Source organism: Patiria miniata, unplaced genomic scaffold (genome assembly GCF_015706575.1).
Source record: "Patiria miniata isolate m_02_andy unplaced genomic scaffold, ASM1570657v1 HiC_scaffold_26, whole genome shotgun sequence".
NCBI classification, from domain to species: Eukaryota; Metazoa; Echinodermata; class Asteroidea; order Valvatida; family Asterinidae; genus Patiria; species Patiria miniata.
In genome coordinates, this window is record NW_024037065.1 from 5,114,706 (window position 1) to 5,138,659 (window position 23,954).

Here is a 23,954-nt window from a genome sequence, read left to right on the forward strand (position 1 = left end):
CCTGAAAGAGGATGGATTTTTGTTTCCCTCCCGAGCCACAGAATAACCAAAATAGGGCGCCCTCTTTTGACGCAGGCCATGCAATGGCAAGAAGTCATCAAAAAGAGGAAATGCCCTTGATTTGTTAATCAGGGTTGTTTCGAACATTTGTAGGGGTTGTTTTCACTTACATTTGATGAATTTTAGAATAAAGTCGTCTGCTGTTCATATGAGCCATATTAAAAGCAGTTTTTAGCGACCTCAAGAAAATCTTCCTGGCCACACAATGACACTTTCTTGACACGTTTCAGTTGATAAAAAAAAATGAAAATGACGTCTTAGAAAATACTTCTTTGAGGAAAAAAAATATAGACTTGGCAAGAATCAAACAGAGATAGGACAAGTGCAGTGGGTAGCGCATAAAAACGTAACGGAGCGTTTAATTTGTGAGAGCCACATAATGACCACCAAAAATCGTCAAATTGCCATATCGACATGGTGTCTGGAAAATGCTCATCAATTTTAATTTAATGACCCAAAATTGATTTTGATTAAAACATTTTCATGATTGATAATTGTTTTATCATTTACAGCAAGTTTTTAGCCAGATTTTGCACATCTGACATAATTGCAGTGTCAAGAGTAAAATTGCACTTTGCGTGAAAAAAAAAATACACGATCAGAAGAAAATTTGAGTGGGGTAGTATAGTGCTTGAAAGCGTTTTTTAGAAGAGTATTTTCAAGCAAAATTGTTCAGAAATGCAATTTTATCAACGGGAATTCACTCCTTTGTGACATTCTCGCCTCCTTTCTGTATTTTTAGATTGAACATTTTGATAAAGGCCTTGTTTTCAGCAAGAACCACATAATGAGAAAATTCTTGCCCATTTCTCCTCCCACACAATTGCTTATTGTGAGGTTCGTGCATTTTACATATAAAATCTGTTTAATGCAATCATTTCAAAGAAGATTAAACAAAGGATCTTCAATCATGTTTGGAAAAGCAAATACATGACTGGTCTGGTGTTGTCTTCATTGTGAAAAAACTGGGCTTGAAGTCCTGGTAAAAGCCAAGTCCCCCCCCCCCCCCCACTGAGATTTAGAGTTTCTAAAAAAATTATCATTGATATACATGACGCCCCCATACCCCCCCCCCTGAAAAATGGCTGCACTGTAAAAAATTGCGTTATTTAACGGTTGTTTTTCTGTTGAAATTTCTGTAAATTGACAGTAGATGTTACTGTTTTCAGATTTTTCTGTAAATCTACAAATTTGCTCCTGCCTACGTACAGTTTTCTCCAATTCTCTGTTTGGTTACTGTATATTAGCTGTTAAACTAAAATTCTGTGGACGCACAAGGAACATCATGTTTTGAACAAGCCCCCGTTCTGACTCTGTAAGAACACAGTCACCTCGCTGTCGGTCAACAGAGAATCATCTTTTTTGTACAGGGTTCGGCCGTATCGCGTGATTTTTTTCACTGGTAGGCGGTAGTAGTGCAACGTTACTGTGGCATAAACGCTGAAGGGTACCAGGATGTTGTCAAGGAAGGCGCGCGCGGGAGTCGGACTATACAGTACCATACAACTTACCGTTGCGTCCATGCGTATGCGTACGGTAGCATCTTGGAGCAAATTTACTGATCCGTTTCTGCTTACATGTTTGCATTTGTATTGTAAATGACTATTACTCTCAAGGAGAAGCGCTATATAGAAGCGCTATATAGAAGCGGTTTCAGTTTGTAAGCCTGATTGTCAACGACAACACATTTGAACTTTGCCTGGTTGTCATTGCAGCATGACTCGCCGCCGTAAGCCAACGTGCAAGTATCTACATTCGAACCTTCATGAGTTTTATCGATAGCACCGCCATTACATGACGTGTTACAAGTATCTGCATGTGAAGTACGTTCATTATACGAGAATATATGTGTACTGAGGCTCACACAGGACCTGTCATTCGCAATCCTCGATACAAACATGAACACTTTGTCGTTTATCGGCCCCCATCAAATAATCACCGTTTAAACAAAAACAACCTTTTGTTCAGCAACAGAGAGTTGTTAAGGAAAAAAAAAACAGCAAATGTGCTGTTAGGTTACAAAACGACAGCACTTAATCATCTGTTGCAAAACAGTAGAATCCCCTGTAATTGAACAATATCAAGTAAAGTAGAATCTGCTGTTAATGTACAGAGAAAAAAGAAACAGTAGAATATACTGTGCAAAAACAGTAACTCCTGTAATGCCAATTGACAATAGAATCAACTGTTAATGAACAGACATTTTTTTAACAGTGTGGCTACGCCACTGTAAAAGCCCCAAACGAAGTTTACTGCAGAAAAAGGGTGTTGAGTGCGGGGTAAACTAGCAAAATGTCAAATATTTTTGCCACACTGATCTACTGCTTAAATAAAGAAACCAATGAACAGGTGTAATTTCATTCGTCGTTTATTTGAGAACTATTGCATTGAATCAAAAGTGTACATACATGGTCTTGATAACAATAAATTATTCTAAACATTATTATTATTAATGAACATCACAGTTTGAAACACCATCGAAATGTATAATGTCACGTTAGGATACTTTTTAAAGGTTCATTTTACATACATTTTATTAATATGGGGTAAAATGCCATTATAACAGAGGTTCGTATAGTAATTGTCCATCATGACAGATTCAAGTTTGCTATAAGATATTACAGATTAAGATATTACAGATTAGGGGTTGACTTTTTGTTAAATTCATATGGCAAAACTTGGAGCTGTCACAAAACATCTAAGAATTTAAGGTTAATGGACTTGCAGTGCTGATACCTAGTGTCTAAGTACTGGACCATGTCCTCCAAAATCCATCACTGACCCAACTTCACATAATGCTTTCGGAATAAGACCACCACTACAGTGGATTTTGATGGACTTGGTACTCGCGGCTTGCCTACCAAAATCCCCCAAATAAGGGGATGGATCATGAGTTGGGGAGGTAGGGGTTAATAATCTTGATAGCTCCACAGGATGAGCATTTGTCCAGCATCAAGTAGTTGTCCATCTGCTTCGTCATCTGGTCACCACAGAAAGGGCTCATCACTCAACTAGCTAGTAAAAACACAGACAGATACATAAATATAGGGGAACGGTAATCAGTGGAACACTCCAGGAGCAAGATTTTAATACACTTTGAGTATTTGTTTCTCAGGTATGAAGCTCTGACATTGTCTTAATGTGTTCTGGAAGTCTACATGTGTATGCTTTTCACTTAATGTCAACAGATTAACAAAAGTTGTGTCCAGCTGAATGAAGAGAAAAGACACTAAACTGATGCTTTTCTCTCAAAATTCTAGTGTCTTTTTTTTCAAATATTTGTTATTACTCACCATGTGTGCTTTTGGAATGTGATGCTCCATCTTGCAACCCTGGTTCAGAAATACTGATCTGTACTCTGGTAGATACCAAATCAGCATGATCCTAGATTGTAAAAACATTCAACATCCATAGCATTATCAAGAAAATGGTAATATAACTTGTTACATAACTTTTGCATCAAAAGGCCTACACAATGGAACAGGCTGGTAATTATGTGCACTGCACAACCGAATGCATGAGGCTTGCAATGTGATTTACAATTATAGGTGACTAGTTGATAAAGGAATGAACGTGTGCTTGGCCAGTATTCAACAAAAACAGAAACAAATGATTTTTCTTTGTTTGTTGCATACCCATATAATTATAAAGCTGGTGTGCCATTTTCCGAGTTCAAGTGGTAGCCAATTAAAAAATAAGCTAGCGGCTATCTTGAAAAATACCCTGGTCAGGCGGCCATTTTGGAGGAGAAAAAAAGGGCCTTGTCCTTCTTATTTTTCAAAAAAGCAGGATACCAAACATGTTTTTCTTTTACCTGGCCTTACAAAACGAGGCAAAAAACTGGGTGATGAGTAATTACCCTTGTGCTGAGTAGATACGTAGTTGGTTAGGTGTTGTACAGCCAATCAGAAGATCGCAAAGTTCCAAGACTTGTCAACACAAACTCCCATCTGTCCTATCATATACACACAAAAACACAAAAAAATGAGGTAGAAGATGAAATATCCAAGCAATAATTTTCCTGGAGCTCAATGCAACATCTCATTTAGGTCAAACGCTTGCCGACAACCGTAACTATATCAAAAAGAATTTAAATCTTTAGGTTATTGCATCAGTATTTTAGGAGTCAAAATTGCATTACCCCCGGACCCCAAATGGTGTATTTTTTTATAAATGCTGAGCAAGACGCGTGCATATTTAAAACATTTTGCGCACTACGCACATACATTGTATGTATCTGAAGCCATTGAATACATAGTACAGTAATTGTCCTATTAAGATGGTGGTCTCGTATGAACCTGATGAAGGAGAGCATAGCCTCCTAATCCTATGCTAGGCAGGATGCAACATTCTTTCTGTAAACATATTACTCATGAATATCGCCATCTAACTTTGTGTTCACTGTTGTACTCATGTACACAACGTAGGCCGGTTTTACATGTTCCAACTTCATGCATGAACATGATGAATATTATTATGAACGGAAATTTGTAGTCACGTCAGGTGCACGTTAACGTTTACATGCATGACATGGTCAACGTCAAGGTTTATACAGCCCCGTAAATGGTCCAATTTACTGGACTACCTGTCAAAAAAGGCCACACCTGGAGCATGCACCCAAAAATGTCGAAGTAAACTATTAACTGTATCACATTTGGATTTTCACATTTGGACTTTTTGTAGTTTATTTACGCTTTTTCTCTTTATAATAATTAAAGTAATCCCCCCTTTTTCAAATGTCTATTCTTCGTATAATTACCAGGTGCGTTTGTTGCACATGTTTGCGTATCTAAATTCTAAATTACACGACAAAAACAACCGTCTGAAATGTGCATAACTACTTTGCATGCTCAGTGTGTGGCCTTTATTTACGAAGGTCATGAGGTAGGGCGCGCCTAGTCCACGTCAAACATGTCAAAGTCAACGTAGACACGGTACTTTGGTAGGAATATGTTGAATGGCTGAAACATAGGTTTACCGAAACAAATTTGCCGTTGTTTAGAACAGTGGGTGACTCACTGCTGCGAAGTCAGGACGAGAAAGCTAAAAAAGAACACGTAATTTCCTACTTTTATTCACGAAAAAAAAGGACGGACATGTAGGCTGCCATGTTGATCTGCACTGGTGTTCTGTTAATGTCGCGTACGATCTGTGGACATAACAAAGGTAACCAGCTAGCATTTTATGTTGTGCTAAACTGGCCACAAGTCACCCGTTCTGCAGTTTAACCGGTGCTGCTGTGCTTTGCAAATTCGGTATAAATTGAGCCCCGTCAGCTGATTCGGAATTTTACTTTGAAAGTCAAAATAAGCTTGGAAAAAAAGGAATAAAAAGGCATACCATCGTAGGACTTTTTGTATTGCTTCTTGCAGATATATTATGAATAACATTTCAAGGGTTAAATATAAAATCTCTGACATGTCCAATGATAATCAGCACGAATTTTAATTTAATCGTGGACTGAGGTAGGATTTTCCCTTTATTTGTTAAAATATGGTTGTATTATTAAAAATTAAGTTTACTTCTGTACTGTGTATGCGTATAAATATACTACAAAGTGACCAATATTTTGCGTACTTCTGCCTGCAGTTCAAAGCGAACTCAAAGCGAACTTGGCAAATTTGTTACGCAATGACAAGACCAAGCCACACATTGAACAAAAATATCTTGCCGTTAATACTGACGGATGATCCACATAATGCTGGTTCCAAGAAAGTGGGATCGAGACAAGAACCAGGAGGGAGATGGGGGTCAAAAAGGAGGTAGAGCAAGAGGTGGAACATATGGGGGAAAAGAAGGTGGAACAGATGGGGGAACAGGTGGGGACGAGTTCTATAAGGGGCGAGCCAAGAAACAGGGGGGATGATGGGAGTGCACAGGGTGTCGATGATTGGGATGAAGGGATGTTAGATATTGAACATTGGAGTTGGGATGAAAGGGACAAATGGGAAGATGAAGTACAACCTGGGGCTGAACAGCAGGGGGAGGAATGGCGGGGGATGGAGGTCGGGATCCTGGATTCAATAGCTGCATTCGGGGCTAGGATCGTTACAAACAGTTACCATCTTCCAAAGACAACCACGAGCGTGTACATGTAGTGGCATGTACACAACGCGCTCTACTTCATAGCGATTCTACAAAAAGCAAAGAAAAAGACGGCCTCACGGCTGTTTCCAAGACTTCCAGATTAATGCACACCAAGTTTAAACTACAAGATATATTACTTAAACATTCTGGAGGAAAAGTTTTACAAAATGAACAACCATACATCTGTACCTGGTACATGTTCCTACTTGCGACAACACGCACATTTTGACTAACAGCAGAATGACCTACGGAAATTTGCACGTAATTGACAGCGTGACCGGTGGGCTATCGCAGTGTGCGCACTACGCTGAAAGTTCCCGGATTCATGCACACCTAACACTGCTAAGGGAATTTTGTAAGCTTCATTTTGATCGGTCATTCAATGGAGGTGGTAAAACTAAGACCCCGTTCCAAGGACCAGACAAATTAATCTTCTCATCAGTCCTGTGGCTGCCATAAAATACGGCGAATATCACTTTGCGACGCTCTACCACTGTGTTGTTACAAAAGTATCAACTGACATCAAGTCACCCACGCGCGATCAGGCGATGGTAGACTTGTACTGACACACACGGCGTATTAACCCAATGCACATGACGTCATCATTTTACACAAAATCTTGATGGCGCCATTTTGGGAGTCAAATTATCGTCTGCTAGCATATCGCGCACGCACGATACACATCACGTCCGATGCTTGTTCGTACTCGTAGAAGAATCGTACCGTACGACGTGCCAATTTGTGTCGCGAATCAATCATATTGACCACTTGCACTTGCAGCATGGATGCCGTGGTCGATGGTCAGTTATCCAGTGCCAGTTCAAGTTCTGAGCCACCTAGTTCTTTGTCGGAAAACGTGGAACAACTTCCTTTGCTTGACAAGGAGAGATACGTGAACAAGCTGGGGAACATTGGAACATGCAATCCATACCTCATCCCCGCATCATGCTGCACACCGTTGTTGAAATCCAACTTGCTACCAAAGCTAGAATTTCCAGATATTTATAAGTACCTCATAAACTTCCCTTCGTCTTACACGGGGGAAGCCATGAAGGCTTACAAAAGTCTAGACGGATACAAGTATTTCATTGCTGGTAAAGTAAATCACTTACTTGTGTGGCACCAGCCAATGAAACGTGACCCAACTACCTCTGTTTTTGTGATTTTGTCAAAGGTGAGTCGTGATTTTTAATTTTATCTTCACTAATCTGGGTCAATCTTTAACAATTGACTGTTGTTTTATCGTTGTAGACCTATATAAAATTAGCTTGAGTAACTCAAGCTGACATGCTCATATTCATTCACATGTAGCCTAGGCTAGCTACATGTGAATGAATATGAGCATGTCAGCTGGAGTTAGCTACATGTGAATGAATATGAGCATGTCAGCTGGAGTTAGCTACATGTGAATGAATATGAGCATGTCAGCTGGAGTTAGCTACATGTGAATGAATATGAGCATGTCAGCTGGAGTTACTCAAGCCATATTATAAGTAATATAAAATATGTATCCGAGTGCCAGTGAGTGGACTAGGCCTACTTTTATTTCTACAATGTCACTGAATGTGAATGTAGGCCCTACGCTACAGTGGCTATAGTAAATGACAGCTGTAAACACAATTTTCAAACTATGGCATTGACTGTAAAAACACAATGCGAGTGTATATTAGAATAGATTAATACATGTAACTGCGCAATGAATCAGAATGTTTTAAAAGCTTGATTAGTTGGTTTCACGTTAGATTAATGAGTCGGGAATCCAGGTTCAAAACCCATGCCACGCTTCTGTTTACTATTCTTTTTATAAATTGATTTGGTTTTATAACTTTTTAGGTTTTTAATCAAACTCTTCCTTTATTTAAGTAGACCTCATTTTTTCTTAGAAGTGAGTGGTGTTGGGAAATGAAGTTGGAGAACCATTTGTTTGATCAGTTTGGTTTCAACAGCCGAGATACATAGTTCTGTTACAATAGCGTTGAAAGTCGCGTTACGGCTAACCTACATTTGTAACAATACATGTAGCCACTTCTTTTTTACAAACTTATGATGACATCAACAGTCGGATACTATGGGGACCCGGTTCCACATACGCGCTGCACATGCCCCAGTAGCGTTTGGCTACACATGTACAATGTAAGTCTGCATCTACCCCTGGCTCTAAATTCTTCCAAGGAGCTGAGATGATCAAAATTCAAAATAAGGCATAGGTTTTTTTTTCTAATTCTAGTAGTCAAAAGGAAAACCTAATACATGTATGTCCTAATTTGAATGTTCCTTTTTTTCTGCCCAGGTACACCATTCACAGAGACTCAATGACCCCCCTGTCAAGGTATGGGTGGCTATCCAAGAGGATGGAGTTGTGATCACTGCGCATTGCACATGCATGGCAGGAGTAACGGAGGTATGCTCTCATGTAGCGGCAACTCTGTTTGCTGTGTCAAAAGGTGTGGAAATGAGCACAACTACTTGCACATCCAAACCATGTACGTGGATTAAGCCAGCAAAGAGTAGATCTAGCGGTGACGACATGTATGCGGAAGCAAGCAACATCAACTTCAGCAAACCCAAAAGGAGAATGACTGAAACCCCAACCACTTTGCCAAAGAGCTCCTGCAAATCTAGATCTGTACCCCCGCCATCTAAAGACGAAACAGACAACTTTTTCCAACAGCTTAAAGGGACAGGTGTACCATCTGCAATACTGTCACTTGTGCCTGCATATGCTGCAGATTTCATCCCAAAAGCTCTGCAATTGAAACTTCCTGAGCCACTGACAAAACTCTACTGTGCAGAAAACCTCAAGGTGTCGTATCCCCAACTACTCACCAAATGTGGAGCTGTTTTCAACAACATGACAATGGATGTGGACATGGTAAGTACATGTACATGCACATGTAAACTGCTGTATTGGCTTGTGCAAAGTTTAGTAAACACAACACTGAGCCTTTTGTGGTAGTGTCAGAGACACAATTAAAGCATTAACCCTCATAGTCAAAATTTCCAGACACTTCCGCTGCTATGCCTTTTACACAGGTAAGTCACAGTCAGATCATAATTTTTTAGTAAGCACTTTGACTAATCAAATTCTGTCAACAGACGACAACAGGAAACTGGTGGCACAGCTGTCTTATCAATCACCTTCAGTAAATCACAGCTGTATCATGCTACATAAACAGTCACAGCTAGTCAGTGGGAGCTCTTTTGAAAACAGTCACTTTATTGATTTTGACTGCAAGAACAACTTGGCACAGAATGTATGTTTGCATAGGATGGTTCAATCAATCGACATGATAAACTAATAATGATGACCTTTGGCACATCAAGAGATTTTGGGGGCGACCCCTGATAACAAGAGAAAAAGATCCTTATTTATATATTCATCATTTTCAGTGTAATGCAATTGAGGAGCTAACCCGTCAGCAGGCAAAGAGCAAGATGTGGCATATCTACCGAGCTGGTCGAATAACTGCATCCAAGTTCAAATCAGTAGTGTGTACAGACCCTGCCATGCCATCAGCGTATTTGATCAAATCAATCTGTTATCCAGCTGCATACAGCTTCAGTACTGCTGCAACTCGGTAAGTTTACAACTTTTAAAGTTTGTATGTTATAGTAAGTGTGAGTGGTCATTCTGTGCTCACTATTAAATGATGACTTAACCCTAAAGGGGCCGGGGGGGGGCAGAATCGAGAGAAAAAAATTTCGGGACCGGAGCTTTTGTGACTTTTTAGCCTCAAGCCTTGCGCATCTTTTGACACCAAAAATACATTACTGTACAAGTAGCTGATAATTGTGAAAGTGATTGGGGGCAAATTCAGGTTGGAGGCAAAGAAGGGGGGGGGGGTGTGATCATTGATCATGTCCCAAACGACTACATCAGATCAGTCAGTAAATATTAAACTTTTACAGTTAATTGATGTCAACATAGATTCAAACTCTTTTTTTTTTAGTTGGGGCTGTCAGCACGAGAAAGATGCAGTTGAAAGCTACACCAAGTGTCAGTCATCAAACCATGACAATCTCCATGTCAGAGATGTTGGCTTGTACATTTGCCTTGACCTCCCCTTTCTAGGGGCATCCCCCGATGCACACATCACCTGCACCTGTTGTGGAGATGGACTGCTGGAGGTAAAGTGCCCTTTTTGTGTAAAGGACTGTAACATCAGTGAAGGCTTGACAAGGAAGGACTTCCCTCTTGAGAGTAGCTCAGATGGAAAGCTGTACCTCAAGCATAGTCATCCTTATTATTTTCAGGTTCAAGCCCAGTTGTTTGTTTCCAACAAACCCTATTGCGATTTTGTTCTTTGGTCTCAAACAAAACCTGATGCTCCACATATTGAGAGAATATTCCCCAATGATGTGTTTCTTAAGGAAAATGTTGAAAAAGCAAAACTGTTTTTCAAAGTGGGTATTTTGCCTGAGCTGCTTGGTAAGTGGTACACAACATCTAATGTAGGCGAAGGGAACACCATTGCTGAGTGCAGTTCACAGACACAAGTAAATGTTTGTTGTTTTTGTCGTGAGGCAAACACTGGTCATGGTATGATTGAATGTCAATCTACTGAATGCAGAGTAAAAGTATTTCATTTAAGATGTCTTGGATTAACGGTGCTGCCAAAGACAAAGCGGTATTTATGCCCAAATTGTAAAAAGATTGAGGTTGCACAAAAACGTACAGCAAAGGTTAAAGAACAGTAAGTATATTCATAATGGGCAACCAATAAAATGAAGGGGAGAATTTATATCAAGGGGATGGTGTGGGAATGAGCCTGCATTAAGTTATTTTCCGAAGTAATTTCTGTGGGCATAATTTAGAGCTTCAAATCTGTTAAGATCAGTTTTAAAACTACATAGAGTAGCTTTTGCAGTGCAAACATTAAATACATGTACATGTACACACCCATAGTTGAGCAGTTATGGTAGCGTTTGTTTATGGTGTCAATCGAGGACACACATGTGCAACATCATCTATGAATCAAGGACTCCTCGGTTGGAAAATGTGTACAGAACCAATGAAAGCTGTTGCAAATAAGTTTAGAGTACAAACAAAGGAAAAGGGACGAGGAACAAAAACAATCCTTGATTTGCACCATAAACAAGGGGGTATGTACATGTCTGCATTAAATGGAGAAAGCTTTGTTTAGAAAGAGACATGGTGTTTAACAGGGGTGCAGCTGACCTAAAATGACACTTAACAAAGCATAATGACTCTTAAACAGGTCTGTACATCGTGGTACTTGCTAATACCAAAGAGGAAAATTCTACGTTGGTGTAGGGCAAAACCTAATTTGATTTATATCACCCCGGCGCAAAAAAATCCATCTTATAGGAAAGTTCTAAATATAATGGTGAATTTGGAAGTTTTTTCTCGTGAAATGCTGACCAATTTAGAAAAGTCTCAGCATTTCTAAATTTTGTTTTTGCAACCTGTTTAGGTGCCCTAGGTTATATATAAGTTATTAAACAATCATTAAAAGGAAGCGGGCGGGGACGCTTAACATGTTTTTTTTTATTTCGTCTAATTATGCTTGTAATTTCCCCTAAAAATTATGCACGTACAAGTTCCAATTGTGAACATGCACTTTGAATGATTATGAAGCACACAAGTTGTGTTTCCAATCTTGGACAGCGTTTTTTTAGTTGTGAACAAATTATTTCTGTTATGAACGTTGACGATTTTCTTCAACATCCAGCCTGTGCAGAAGTGTGATCAACAATTTGGCAACATCCTCATTTAATCAAATGGCACAATGGAAGTACATAGGTTAGTCAAGGCACAGGCTACATGCACAACCTTATCAAATGTTGTCATGTTTTCATCTTTCCTCATAAGCTTACAGATCTCTACAGGACCATTCAATACTTCGTACTTCTGCCTGACCAAACCTATTACTCTCTCAACATGTATTCGTACTGAAGCAAGTTTTCTTGTGGTCTCAGCTTCTTCCTTACTTAGTTGGCTCTTGCCCTTAGTAAAGGCAGGTATTTTTAGGGTCGCACCATATACACCTACTGAATCATGAATGTTGAAACCTCGGTCTGCCAGCACTTCATCGCCTGGTTGCAATTTGTACAAGATACCACAATTTTCAGTTATGTGTTTGTCACTTGCTCGACCCCCCCATCCCTTTGAAATGAAAATGATTGCTCCTTGAGGTGCAACACCAATCAAATATTTCAAGGTATTCCTGGCCTTCAAGGCGACTTGGCCCTTTGGTCACTTGATCGCTCCATTGTGACTTCAAAGCAGTCAATGATCACTGTACACTTTGGATATACAGATCTGAACACAATTGGAAGGGTTTTCCTTAATTCTTCTCTTTCAGGCCAAAACACAGCCATGGGAACCAACCTTGCATAAAGCACATCAATCACACTATTAACTGTTCTTGAAACAGTTGAGCAGTTCACATTAAATCTATAGGCTAAATCTTGATTACAGAGGTTAAGACGAAGGTACATAAGTGTCATTAGTAGCTGCTGGAACTTTGAAAGAACTGCTTTAGGATGAGTGTTCAGAAATGGTGAAATCTCCTGAAGAATAGTTTGAAGTAGTGTTAATGATGGAAGACCTGTGCAGAATTTGACCTTGTCATCATCTTTGAAGCTGTTTTCTGACAGTGACAAATGTTCTACAGTTTCTTTGAGATGATGATTTTCCTCCAACAGTCTCCTACACTTTAACTCAATGGAGGCTGCACTTACTGTATCTGAAGGGGAAGAAGTTGAAGTTGAAGCTTGCTGTGCAGATTGACATGACATAGATGGCTGATGCACTTGCAGACTCAGTAAAGTCTCTGCTGCTTCCTCTTGCAAATCTTGTTCCATTTGAACCTTTTCTAAGGCTTCAGTTTGCAAAGTCATTAGAGCCTGTGCAGCTGTTTCTTTAGCGGCATTCTCTCTCCTGCGAAGTTTTAGTGCCTCACGCTTTTCAAACCGTTCCAGAGCAGTCCTCTTCCGCTTCTTGTCAGGAGATGTCGTGTCTGGAAAAACTGAGGGAACATAATCCGGTGACAGAGGATTTCTGCTCTGTTTTCCTGCATAAGTAAGAGAAAAAAAATAAATGCGCATATTTATTTCATGTAGTTAAAACTCTGTTTCTGACTTTTTTTTTTTTTTTACAATAAACTCGGAATGTGCTATCCCTGATCCCTATTATACAGCCAACAATGGGGTTAGTGGGAGGGGACTGGGGTGCACTAGCTCAATTGTTCTCAAGGACACTGTTAGAAACAAATTAAGCTCATTTCCCAATTATTGTAATGGGACTTTGGACAAAGGCTCAACCTATGTACTAGTTGAGATTACAAGGCAAACAAATAAACCAGTAGAAACTGGTTAAATTGTTTTGCTTAGACCTATAATAACCGCAACTGCTTTGTTGGTTTCCTGCCACCTATTTTTTTTCTTTTTTCTTTTTTTCAGTTTTGTCTAGCCATCTGTCCATGTTCTGGCTATGATGATTTGCATTGTATGCTTGTGGTGGAATAGATGTTGCTTGAATTGGATCAATTTGAATAAATTGCCTCTTTTTTAAAAATTTCTTTCCAATAAAACTGTAGGCCTACATGTATCTTTTTTTGTACCTATATCACTTTGGACACCATATGCATTAGCAAAAGAAGCAAGAAAACAGAAAAATCTACATGCCATCTTGGAAAATCTGGCATCTTGGAAAACAAACGCTTGTCTTCTTTTAGGTTTATGAAAGAAAAACCTGCAAGAAACTAAATCATTTTTTACTTGGTCTTTTAGTCCCATATGGGGTGTTTTCCTCGTCATTTTCTAGCTTACATCATTGTTCAGAGTAAGAAAAGTTTACTGCATGCGTTTGAAATTTCTATTCTGTTTTTTTTTGGCTCAAACTTTAGAACTGTAGGCCATATTACTATAAGTTAACTGCAATTCTAATTTAAGAAATAGTCAACCAGATAAATATAAGAAATTGAAAAAGGGCAGTAAAGCCAAGCCCAAGCATGCCAAGCATTGTTGAAGCAGGCTCTGCTCAGATAGTCCTGAGTAACACTCAGCCTAAATAAGATGGCTTACTAAAGTCCTAGCATGCCTAGGCATATGCTAGGCAACGTCTCACCCATCACAATGGTAGTTATTTGAACAGGACGATTCATGGTTTAATGACGAAATGCTAGAATTTATTGAACTGTTATCGGTAGTCCTTCTGCTGAAGTGAAGATCCCACTTTAGCCGCCCTAGCTAAGTTAGATTAAAGCCAAGACGAACTTGCAAATGTCGAATTCACAAAATTTACCCACACAGGCTGCATTTATAGCCAAGGCCTAGGCTACATGACTTACCAGAAATGAAATGTGCACTACAGAGACGGCTCCCGTCATTCGGCATCCAACCCGGTTCACATTTTATTGCATTGATCCATTTTTGCCGACGCTCTTCGTCCGTAGGAAACCGATAGAAAGAAATGCCCGACCCGGCTGTTTTCCTGTGTTTACAACGCACCACAACACAAGTATGTACCATTTTGTACAAACCTTGACCCGAGCCTGGCGACGTACCGTACCCAGATCTCGATAAATTAACCAAAAAAGGAGGGCAAAGGTGACGGGTCAAAGGGGAATTGAGCGGAAGACGTCATGTGGCGGCGCCGTCACGTATATGCGTGTACAAAACTGTGTGTAATTTGACTCCCAAAATGGCGGACGACATCAAAACGTGGTAGCTATGTGACGTCATTGCAAGGGGTTAATACACACATGCAAGAGATAAAGGCAATTGCTGCGACAAAAACCGTTCCACACGCACGTTACCATTAACTAAGTAAAGTTCAATACTGCCGTTCATGTTGCGACTCGCCGTGTTCAAACTGTTTGTAATGAGTCATGTATCCCGGATTAAACAAAAAGAAAGGGTAATTATCCAAAATAAGGGACAGAGCAAGGTGAATGAGGAAAATGATAATGAAGGGGACGCTATAGATGAAGTTGATTGTGATGCCAAAGATGATGATGATGATAATGTATGATGATTGGAACGATGGGGGGGGGGGGGTGATGATGATGATGATGATGATGTAATTGACGGGGTGAGGAGGGATGTTGCGTACACGTACTTCACTGATCATGAAATCAAAACGTTGAGAATAAACAGCCGAAGCAACTTCAAAATTTGTGTTAACCTAGTTCGTAAGCTATTCAATCCTGCAGAATTCCGCCAGGGAAGGATTAAGGGCAGAATCCAAGGATAGGGTGGGCCAGTGCTGCAGGTAGACCCTCAACGCATGGTCGTCTCCAAACACAATTTCTTTCGCAGTGACTGGGCCAACAACAAGAAGGACTTATGGAGAAGATGCTGTGTCTCCGTAGGTGTTGCGGGCAGAGTGCTTAGTAAGCGGCAACATCAGCCGAGACACACCAAAGGCTACTTATTATTTTTTTAAGTTTTTGAGTAAATCATTTCTCATTTGTACATTTTAAAAAACGACTTGGCAATAAAAGTGCTCAGAATCTAAAGAAAACAGTATTCTAGGATCTTAATTCAATTTAAAAGTTGGATATTATTTTGACCTGCGCCTGAAAACAACATCAAGGACACATTCTACAGGGTGGTGCTTTATTGGATCTGATTGAATTAGCAATTGCCCTTTATTTAGAATTAAACTCCACCCGTGACGTCACATTATTGTCTTAGTGCTCCATTATATTGCTCAAATGGAGCATTGGAGGCGATTCCTCTCCATTCTTTTGGAGAGTAATAAAATGCCTCTTTCACTCCATTCCTAAAAAATAATGTAGCGGGATATAAAGAAACACCAAAAATGACACACTATAGTTTTGCACAGTTTCAACTTCACTACACCGTTTCTTAATGACGGTTTCATGCATTTTCTTATACGTTTTGTATCATGCTTATGTAATGGTTGTGTTGATTATATTTCTTGTTCTTCTATAATGACCCCTTTCTCTGGTTGTTTATTCACTACAAACCTTGCATTTACCTTGTTATTTATTCATGTGACTTGAGGGAAGTCTACTCAGTGTGACTCGAGACAAGGCTATACAAAGTATTGATTTTTCTAGTGGAGCCAAAAATAGTATTGATTTATGGAGCTGTGATTTTGAACTTGTATTTTGTGAATATTTCTTAGTCAAGGAAAAGGAACATTATGTTTAGATTTTAAAGAAGAATTATGCTTATCTTGATAAGAAATGTGTATTATCAAATTATTTGTCATCATAGGTTTGGCTTTAGATCACTTTTGTGGATTGTTCACTTGACGTGAACTGCACGTTGTTAATTCACAGCTCCCAAACCATGCATTCGCGGCAAGGCAGTGCCTGCCCGATCTTTACAGGTAAATGTATTGTACTTTTTTAGGTCATTTTTGAATGCAATTATTTCACCAAAAATCCAGATGATTATTACTTATGTGCCCTTTATTTTATCAGCAAATTATTATAGATTAATATGGTGGTAGTTTTGGAGGATGTAATGAAGTTTTTGGAGAGATTTTTGCTGTAAGATTTAGGGAGCACTGTGACCAAATGCACGAGGGTTAGCAACCCATGTTTGCACTGATGGCACACACAGTGTGACCATGTGCAGTGTGCGTGCGTGAGCAGTACATGTATTGTGATATGTAACTTACAGTAGTTTGTGGTTTAAGAGTGATTTTATTTGGACGTAGGCCTATATTGCATTATTGGGCACTTAATTGTCTGGAGACCAGTTTATAGAAATGCTTACAACTGTCACTGTCATATAGTTTTGGAAAGTTCATGTAAGTTGGTGATCATATTGTGCATTTTAGGGACGGATGTGGGTGCTTGCGGTGTGTGATAGTGTGTGCGAGTGTTGGTCAGTCAGTGCGCAGGGCCGGCCTGTCTGTTTGTGATTCCATCCTTGGGTGCTCGATGCGGTCACCATACTTGCATATAGGCTTTTCACTCTTGGTAATTAACTGGGTAATGTGTGTACATCTTTCTAATACATGTACGCTTATTATTTCATGAGTTACACATGTACATTGTTTGTATTTTGAAATGAAACTTATGAGTGCCTGCCTGATCTTTACAGGTGGCCCCAGGGGCCGATTCAGTCTGAATAAACAGTCAGAGCAAGGGAGATTTAGTTTCCGTGTCAGCACTCACTCACAACTAGAACCTGCGTGCCCCCCTCTTCCCTTACTCCAGAACCAGACCAGAGCCCCCCTTCCCTGAAGTCCCCGCTAGAGACCCCTCACACTTACCTAAGTCAAGAACCATATTTTTCTCATGCAGATTTGTGTAATAGGCCCTACATCGATTCTCAAATGGAATGTTATGCATCATTTGTAAGATTCCGTGGAAGTTAAAAATCATTTGTGTTTCTTATACAGCATGCTAAACCGTTTTTCAAATATAATTTTATGCATTTTCTTACACAATTTCTTACAGTGTTTAGTCGAAAGTCAAGAACCTTTTGTTTTCTTGTACAGAATGTTCGCAAAAAGTAATGGAAACGTATGTTACATGTAACAATATAAACGTTTCAACGAAAAATGCTTCGCAATTAAAGCAAATGTTTTGACAAGGTTCGCAATACAATTTATATCGCAATCTTGTTTCTGGCTTTCAATGCCAAGCATGCATACATTTTTGATCTGCAAAAACTGGACAAGAAAAGTTGAAGAAAATCACAAGTCGTGCAATGTAAATCCAGCCTGGAAAACCTGTCGCCGTTTTGCTTCAAAAATGCACCAAAATCTTAATCTTGCAATTTTTAGTGGTTTTCCTTGTCCAATGACGAGTAGTTAAAGTTTCGAGTTGCGTTGGTTATGCCGTCGATGAAGTAGTCCGACTGGAGACTCCCCGCTAGTTTTGACTCTGTTCATGACACTTTGTACTTTGACATATAAAAATCCAAATTCATCCCAAATTTTGATGAATATTGTTATACTCATTCAGTATGGCGACGTGTTTATTTATGTGTATCGCAGGCTATTATGATTATGAAAATTACCGTCTTCGTGTATTTGTCATATTTATTGTTTTTGAGCTCTAGCCCAAGCCAATATCCGACAACATGAACTTACTTATCCGTGTCCATTAAGCGCGGCCTACATGCTAATTGCGATTGTATAGGATGGGATTTTTCTTGTCGTCTCATGTCACTTCAGTCAGTCGGGGAAATCCGTCGATCGGCGTATACGCCTTTTGCAAACTGACCGTTGAGGGCGTTATACTTCGTTTGGCGGATAACGTAGAATTATCTTCTGATTGAGGTATATATTATTCCGCGATTGAAGGATTTCCAAAATATTGGGGTTTAGAACAAACGCTGGCGGGCACATTTAAGCGCCGTTTGGGCATCCATTTCTGTACATATTCGAGAAGAACGCGAAACATTAAGGTAGGTAAATCCAGGATGAAATCAACCGTTGTCCAGCGCGATTTCACGCTGTGACCGGTCAAAGTTCTTGCATGGGCATTGGGATACCTTGAGGCCGTTTCGGGCAGGTTGTTAGCTGTTTTAGCAGTATTTTTCAACCATTATTCATCCGACTGTTGGCTTGGGACCTATGTCACCATGGTACGAGTGTCCGAATTAGTTTGCTACGGCTAGAAATTACACATGTGTCTATGGTGGCGTCAGCAGCCACTTCCCATATACTCGTGTAATTTCAAGCCGTAGATAACCGAATTAAGACAAGACTCACTTTCGACTAACAGCCTCGGTGTGATTGTTCTTGAATGCATGTTGCTCTACTCATCATCAGCATATTATTTTCATGAGCAGCATTAGCATTGTCTTCATGCGCCCACATTGCCATTGCCTGTTGATCGTCAATCGCGTCCTCGATGTGATCATGCAGCAACAGGAGGTCATCTTTCTTCAATCGGGGACCGAGATGGGTGAGAAAAAATGCAGCTGTTTCCTTCCTTGCCAACTGTGTTATCATGCTTGTTATCGCAGCTCGAATTTTGTCACGCAGATTGGCTCTAATTGTGGAACACTACCCTGTGTTGCACCCTCTACAAAAATTGAGTGAAGTTTAGCAGTATTTCTGTAAAATCTACAAGGTCGGGGTTAAGCTTTTGACCCGAAAGCGAAACATGTTCGCAGGAAATTTCAGGCTGGTTTAGATACTCTGCCTTCCTTATTTTTTGTCTCCAAGCCTGAACTTCGTGCATAAAGGAATTTGGATCTCTACAAATGTCGTCTTCGATGTCTTCGGGCTTTCTTTCCATTCGCTCCATTGTTCCATCTTTGATCTATAGACATAAACCATTCTATTTTTAAATATTATATTATCTATCTCATTTACTCGGCAGGCGAACGAGCTAAGTGTAATTAGCCAAAGTAGCGCTGCCGTCAGCATCATAAACCAACGGGGTCGGCAGTATGAGCGCCGTTTTGGCCCAAATGCCGTCACCACCACTGATCACCAATATTTGGCACCCAGCACCTGCACCAAGACGCCAAATCCCGAGCCTGTGACTGATCTCCACACAGCCGAGGTGCAGGTGGCCCCAACAACGGAGTCGGTTGCCACACAAACACTTGACATTGACAAGGCCGAGTCATCTGCAACAAACACACCCACGACCAGCGGAAAAATGTCTTCGGTATATGCCGCGCACAATGTGGTATATCGTACGGTTCAGCTGCAACCAAGAAAATGGGAGCTTGGGTAGGCTGTAGCGTGAGGCAATGCAACTACTGGGTGCACGGCCGATGCCTTGGATATGTAGGCAGTTCTGAGGTACCCTTTGAGAAACTCAGTTTCTATTGCCCGAGGCATCGTCCGAAGCGAGCCCTCCCACCGAAAAACGTGCACAAAACCACAATGAACTTCAATTCAAAAATGGTTTCAATTTGGACACGGTAATGCCTTCCCTAGTTTACAATGATTGCATAACAAATGAATGAATTATCCTGAGGAAACGTAAGCGTTAATTTCTTCTCAATTGTTAAATAAAAATCGAATTTTCAATTGGAACACTTGCCTCATGCAGTTAATCTTGATTGTTACAGGCTCGTCGCCATTGTTTTTCGTCAGGGACTCCGAAGCCCAGCGTTTGATCTTTTTGTTCTTGTTCTCTAAGATGAAGTCTGCCGCTTCCCCTCTAGTTTCACCACCTGAAACAGAAAACGATTGTCTGCCCTGCATATGGAGGAGAACTTCTGCTGGGTAGCTCAGCCGCTGGCATACATCTCTTAATTCTTGTTTTCTGTATTTGGGGTGGTTGCGAACACTCCACACTGGAGCGTAGATTCTCCTGGCTGTTATCACTGCTTCACTGTTGTTTCGCCGCACCCCTCCTCTGAAGAAAAATATAGCCAGCAGATATTGAAAAACCATCTCAAACAGGTACTTGTAGTTCGGGCTCTTCACCTTTGATGTATACATTGTCAGGAAGCCATCGGCCGTTATCTCATCCCCTTCTTTGAGGCAGTTTCTGACGTATCATACGACTAGCTCATCAGCTGAACCTTCCAAAACGATGAATAACATCTGTCATTTTTTTGATGATCTGATGTTTACCTGCAATATTTTTGAGCTTTGTCAGTTCTGAATCCCAGTAGCTCTGCAAGGGGCTGCAAGAATACCTCCCAGTAAAGGCCGAAAAAGACCGACACATGTTGATTTCGAAGTGACCTCCACCAGGGCGAAGTGCTAACCATCCATACTTCTCGTTGTCTGATTCAATTAGCTGGGCGAGAATAAGGTACGGTAGGCCATCACATACAACAGTGACCCACTTTCCTTCCACTTTTATAACGCGCAAACACCCTACATACCCTACAACGGGGAAACCAAATGTTTTTTTGGTATGTTTGCACGTTATACGTGCATTATGTAGGTGTTTTTTTTTTTTTTTTTTTGGTGCAGTGTTTGACTGCATGAACAACAACAACCAAATGTATACAATTGTATATTCAACTTCTAATAGATCAACGTGTTAGCGGGGGGGGGGGGGGGGGGACGTATTCTCTGTTTGCTCTCGTAATGGCACAGGCAATGATCAACGCTAGGCTGTCTACCGTTAAACGGAGCGCTGAGCTCCATGGTACGGGCAAGCATCCACCCGCTAAGAAGGCCCGCCCTTTGTTGGAGTTTTCTACCGTGCACAAGACGGGTGTGATCGTCCAAAGAATCAATCCTCACGCCGATGTCCCCGTGCCGGCTATCCTGGAGTTGTGCAAGGCTGAATTAGGCGATTTTCAGTATTGCATTTACGAGCACGACCCTGCCAAGGGGGGGGGGGGGGGGGGGGGGGTTAGCCTGCAAGGTCAGGGGTCTACATCTTCACATGGTGGTGGTCAGCAGCAGCGCCTGGCGTGATTCATGGCGAGTTCGTCAACTGTCCAAGCGCGTTCGTGCCGCCTGTTGTGAAATGCAGGGGGTGGCGATACGCGACCCCAAGGCCATGATCACTTACCTGTCTATTCCTCCTCGTACTGTCATCTACGAGCATCTACCGGAGAAGCGCAGTGAGATCGACCCCATCTTCCGCATCACTCCCACCGAAGATGAGATTGACAAGATGAGAACCGTCAAGATGATGACCCGGGGCACTGCGGACGAGCCGAAGGGCAAGTACCCCGATGGAGGCGAGTATGCGGCCAAGACGGATCTTCAAGTGCTGATGGATCTCATGTCCAAGTGGTCCCCCCGCTCCTCGAATGATTTTGTCACTCGGGTGATGCGGTATGAGTCTCCCCAGGTGAAAGCCCGGGTTGAGAAACTCTATTTCCAGGCCAATTGGAGGGATCGGTTCACCAAGGCCCGTCTTCTGATGCAGATGGGATGTCTGGAGAATGATATGGAGACGCTGGAGAGCACCTGGGAGCAGAATAATCCCCCCAACCCTCCGAAGTACCACACCGTGGAGGAGAGAGTGTACCTGGTAGCGCGGTGGTGTACCCATCAGGGTATTCTTCTCAACTTTCTGGTGAACGAAGTGACTGCGGTGATGGACAGGTAAGTAAACCGTTATACCCTAGGACTCAAGACTTCCCGATCCCTTTTTTCTAAACACTCATCTTATACTAATTTTCTTTTTTTACAGGACTACCCCCAGAAAAACTGCTTGGCCCTCATTGGTGAATCCAATGCGGGCAAGACCTGGCTTGTGAATTCACTGGTGGATCTTGCAGTACATGTGGGTGAAATCTCCCAAGGCAGCGGAGGTTATGCCTTCATGTGGCAGGAGTGTGTAGACAAGCGTATGATAGTACTTAACGAACCCTATCTGGATGCCTGTGTCATTGGTAAGTGTCCACTTTTTCATACCAACGCGCTTATCTATTGCATTGTGTATTGGCCGCGTTGGTTTACCAACTCGTCCCCCATTGACTTGTGTACAAAACTCGTACCCCATTATAACATGTGTGTTTGTACTTTAAACTTTTCAGAAAAGGCAAAGATTGTTCTAGAAGGCCAGGAGACGATGGTGCCCGTTAAGCACCAGGCGGAGGCTTTCCTTGCACGCACCCCAGTCTTTGCTACTGCCAACCACCCCCTGTGGCGTTTCGCCGTGTCAGAACAAGAGGCCATCCGCAACAGATGTTTTGTGTATGAGAACCTTCGGGCCTTCCCCCTCCTCGCCGACTACAGCCGTCGCTGCCATCCTCTCGTCTGACGTGCCCTGAGAGAACTTATAGAGAACGAAGCGGCCAGTGAGCGGTCATCTTCCCGCGGGTCACCAACGACTGAAGAGGTATGTTTCGCAGTATCTCCGCTCGAGTTAGCCAGGCTGCAGAGCCCCCCGAGCCCCCCAAGCGTTCTAAGCCCATCGCCATCCAGCGAGTTGACCGACGTCGTGCCAACAACCCCTACGTCCTGCAGACCTGGCCGGGTACCCCCACTAACCTTGCCGCGGGCGCGGTTCAACATGATGGACCAGCGGTGGAGCAGCGACGAGTCCGAGCCGGCTTTGTCTCCGACCCCGCCAGACATTAAACCTGTGTTGGTACCTACCGTTCTTCCTTGTACTTACACCCCCGGCAGTGTGATCGACTTGTGTTCGTCAGACAGCTCGTCTTCCATCCCTTGCGGTCAACGCCAACAAGATGCCCCTTTCCCCGACTCCCCCGATTTGTTCTCCGATGAGTCGTCTTCCCTTGGTGGTGACGGTAGCCGCGTGACCACGGCCTCCGAGCGTGCTGACGAGTTGGAGTTGGAGCGGTTGTGTGCTGCCAGCGAAGCAAGCTGCCGACTGTGCGTCTGGCCCCTTCGACCTCACCCCTTCCAATCTTCCCTCTACCTCTGCCATGGCCACTCTTCGTGACAACGAACGTCGTGTGCGTGGGAAGGATTCCCGTACATACGATCTTCTCACCGAAGCGTGCAGAGTGTTGAACAACACCTCCCCGGATAGCCTCCACACCGAATTCCGCGATCACATTGAACTGTAAAGTAGTACTGCGGCCCACAGTTAACCTGAGGTTTAAAGTTGTTTTTTAAAGGGAAATAAAGTACAGTAACCATTTTTAGTTAGGGCAGTGACCATTATAATTGTATAAATGTAAATAAAGTTGTGTTGTGTTTAAAATAAAATAAAAAAAATAAAAAAAATCTCTTATGCAAAAACCAATGAAGAGTCAATGACGCTGAGGTTTTACTACATTTGAGACCATGTTGTCCGAGTGGAAGGATGTGTTGGTCCTTTGCTCTCTTGTGCAATTGAATTACATTCTGTATGAAGCTTGTCGATTTGTATATATTGTGTCTGCGGTCAGCTATAAACTTCGTTCAACTGATCCTGACCGACCTCCGGCGTATGAAAGCTAAATGTCTACCGAGGCGTCGCCGTGCCAAGGGTGTTGGGAGTGCTGGTGGGCGTTCT

At 41.7% G+C, this 23,954-nt stretch overlaps 4 protein-coding genes and 1 long non-coding RNA gene across 6 annotated transcripts; 3 read left to right on the plus strand and 2 right to left on the minus strand.

The window, feature by feature from the left end:
* Positions 1 to 2,412: 2,412 nt before the first annotated feature.
* LOC119733629 lies at positions 2,413 to 5,306 on the minus strand. Of its 2 annotated transcripts, none has more exons than XR_005271950.1 (4): positions 5,039 to 5,306; positions 3,920 to 4,015; positions 3,354 to 3,444; positions 2,413 to 3,075 (listed from the first exon to the last, which is right to left on the minus strand). It is a non-coding gene; the product is annotated as an uncharacterized LOC119733629 (long non-coding RNA). The 2 variants fall into 2 exon arrangements; XR_005271951.1 differs by having other exon boundaries at positions 3,920 to 4,010; positions 5,039 to 5,305.
* A 1,622-nt stretch (positions 5,307 to 6,928) lies between these two features.
* LOC119733881 lies at positions 6,929 to 8,986 on the plus strand (the record flags this gene model as incomplete). Its single annotated transcript, XM_038207244.1, has 2 exons — positions 6,929 to 7,321; positions 8,438 to 8,986. Coding segments are annotated over exons 1-2 (942 nt in total), but the record flags the coding sequence as incomplete, so codon positions are not given.
* LOC119734132 lies at positions 8,980 to 11,288 on the plus strand. The gene is made up of 3 exons (XM_038207488.1): positions 8,980 to 9,019; positions 9,538 to 9,725; positions 10,098 to 11,288. The coding sequence occupies exons 1-3, from the start codon at positions 8,999 to 9,001 to the stop codon at positions 10,843 to 10,845; spliced, it is 957 nt and encodes a 318-aa protein (XP_038063416.1). The 5' UTR covers positions 8,980 to 8,998; the 3' UTR covers positions 10,846 to 11,288.
* An 868-nt stretch (positions 11,289 to 12,156) lies between these two features.
* Positions 12,157 to 14,865, minus strand: LOC119733882 (THAP domain-containing protein 11-like). Its single transcript, XM_038207245.1, has 3 exons — positions 14,463 to 14,865; positions 12,736 to 13,184; positions 12,157 to 12,204 (listed from the first exon to the last, which is right to left on the minus strand). Exons 1-3 carry the CDS (start codon positions 14,641 to 14,643, stop codon positions 12,157 to 12,159), a joined length of 678 nt encoding a protein of 225 aa, XP_038063173.1. The 5' UTR covers positions 14,644 to 14,865.
* Positions 14,866 to 21,391: 6,526 nt separating this feature from the next.
* On the plus strand, positions 21,392 to 23,744 carry LOC119733776. Its single transcript, XM_038207140.1, has 3 exons — positions 21,392 to 22,087; positions 22,176 to 22,377; positions 22,522 to 23,744. The coding sequence occupies exons 1-2, from the start codon at positions 21,417 to 21,419 to the stop codon at positions 22,240 to 22,242; spliced, it is 738 nt and encodes a 245-aa protein (XP_038063068.1). The 5' UTR covers positions 21,392 to 21,416; the 3' UTR covers positions 22,243 to 22,377; positions 22,522 to 23,744.
* The last annotated feature ends 210 nt before the right edge of the window (positions 23,745 to 23,954 follow it).

What these genes read in the sequence shown, in the direction of transcription:
- LOC119733882 (XM_038207245.1), bottom strand. Translation starts at nt 14,643, where the DNA reads ATGGTACATACTTGTGTTGTGGTGCGTTGTAAACACAGGAAAACAGCC. An exon ending in TAGTGCACATTTCATTTCTG is followed by an intron (nt 13,185 to 14,462) that starts GTAAGTCATGTA and finishes TTACTTATGCAG; the next exon opens with GAAAACAGAGCAGAAATCCT. An exon ending in GCTTCAAAGATGATGACAAG is followed by an intron (nt 12,205 to 12,735) that starts GTCAAATTCTGC and finishes AATTGCAACCAG; the next exon opens with GCGATGAAGTGCTGGCAGAC.
- LOC119733776 (XM_038207140.1), top strand. Translation starts at nt 21,417, where the DNA reads ATGGTGGTGGTCAGCAGCAGCGCCTGGCGTGATTCATGGCGAGTTCGT. An exon ending in GTGACTGCGGTGATGGACAG is followed by an intron (nt 22,088 to 22,175) that starts GTAAGTAAACCG and finishes CTTTTTTTACAG; the next exon opens with GACTACCCCCAGAAAAACTG.
- LOC119734132 (XM_038207488.1), top strand. Translation starts at nt 8,999, where the DNA reads ATGACAATGGATGTGGACATG. An exon ending in TGACAATGGATGTGGACATG is followed by an intron (nt 9,020 to 9,537) that starts GTAAGTACATGT and finishes CATCATTTTCAG; the next exon opens with TGTAATGCAATTGAGGAGCT. An exon ending in TTCAGTACTGCTGCAACTCG is followed by an intron (nt 9,726 to 10,097) that starts GTAAGTTTACAA and finishes TTTTTTTTTTAG; the next exon opens with TTGGGGCTGTCAGCACGAGA.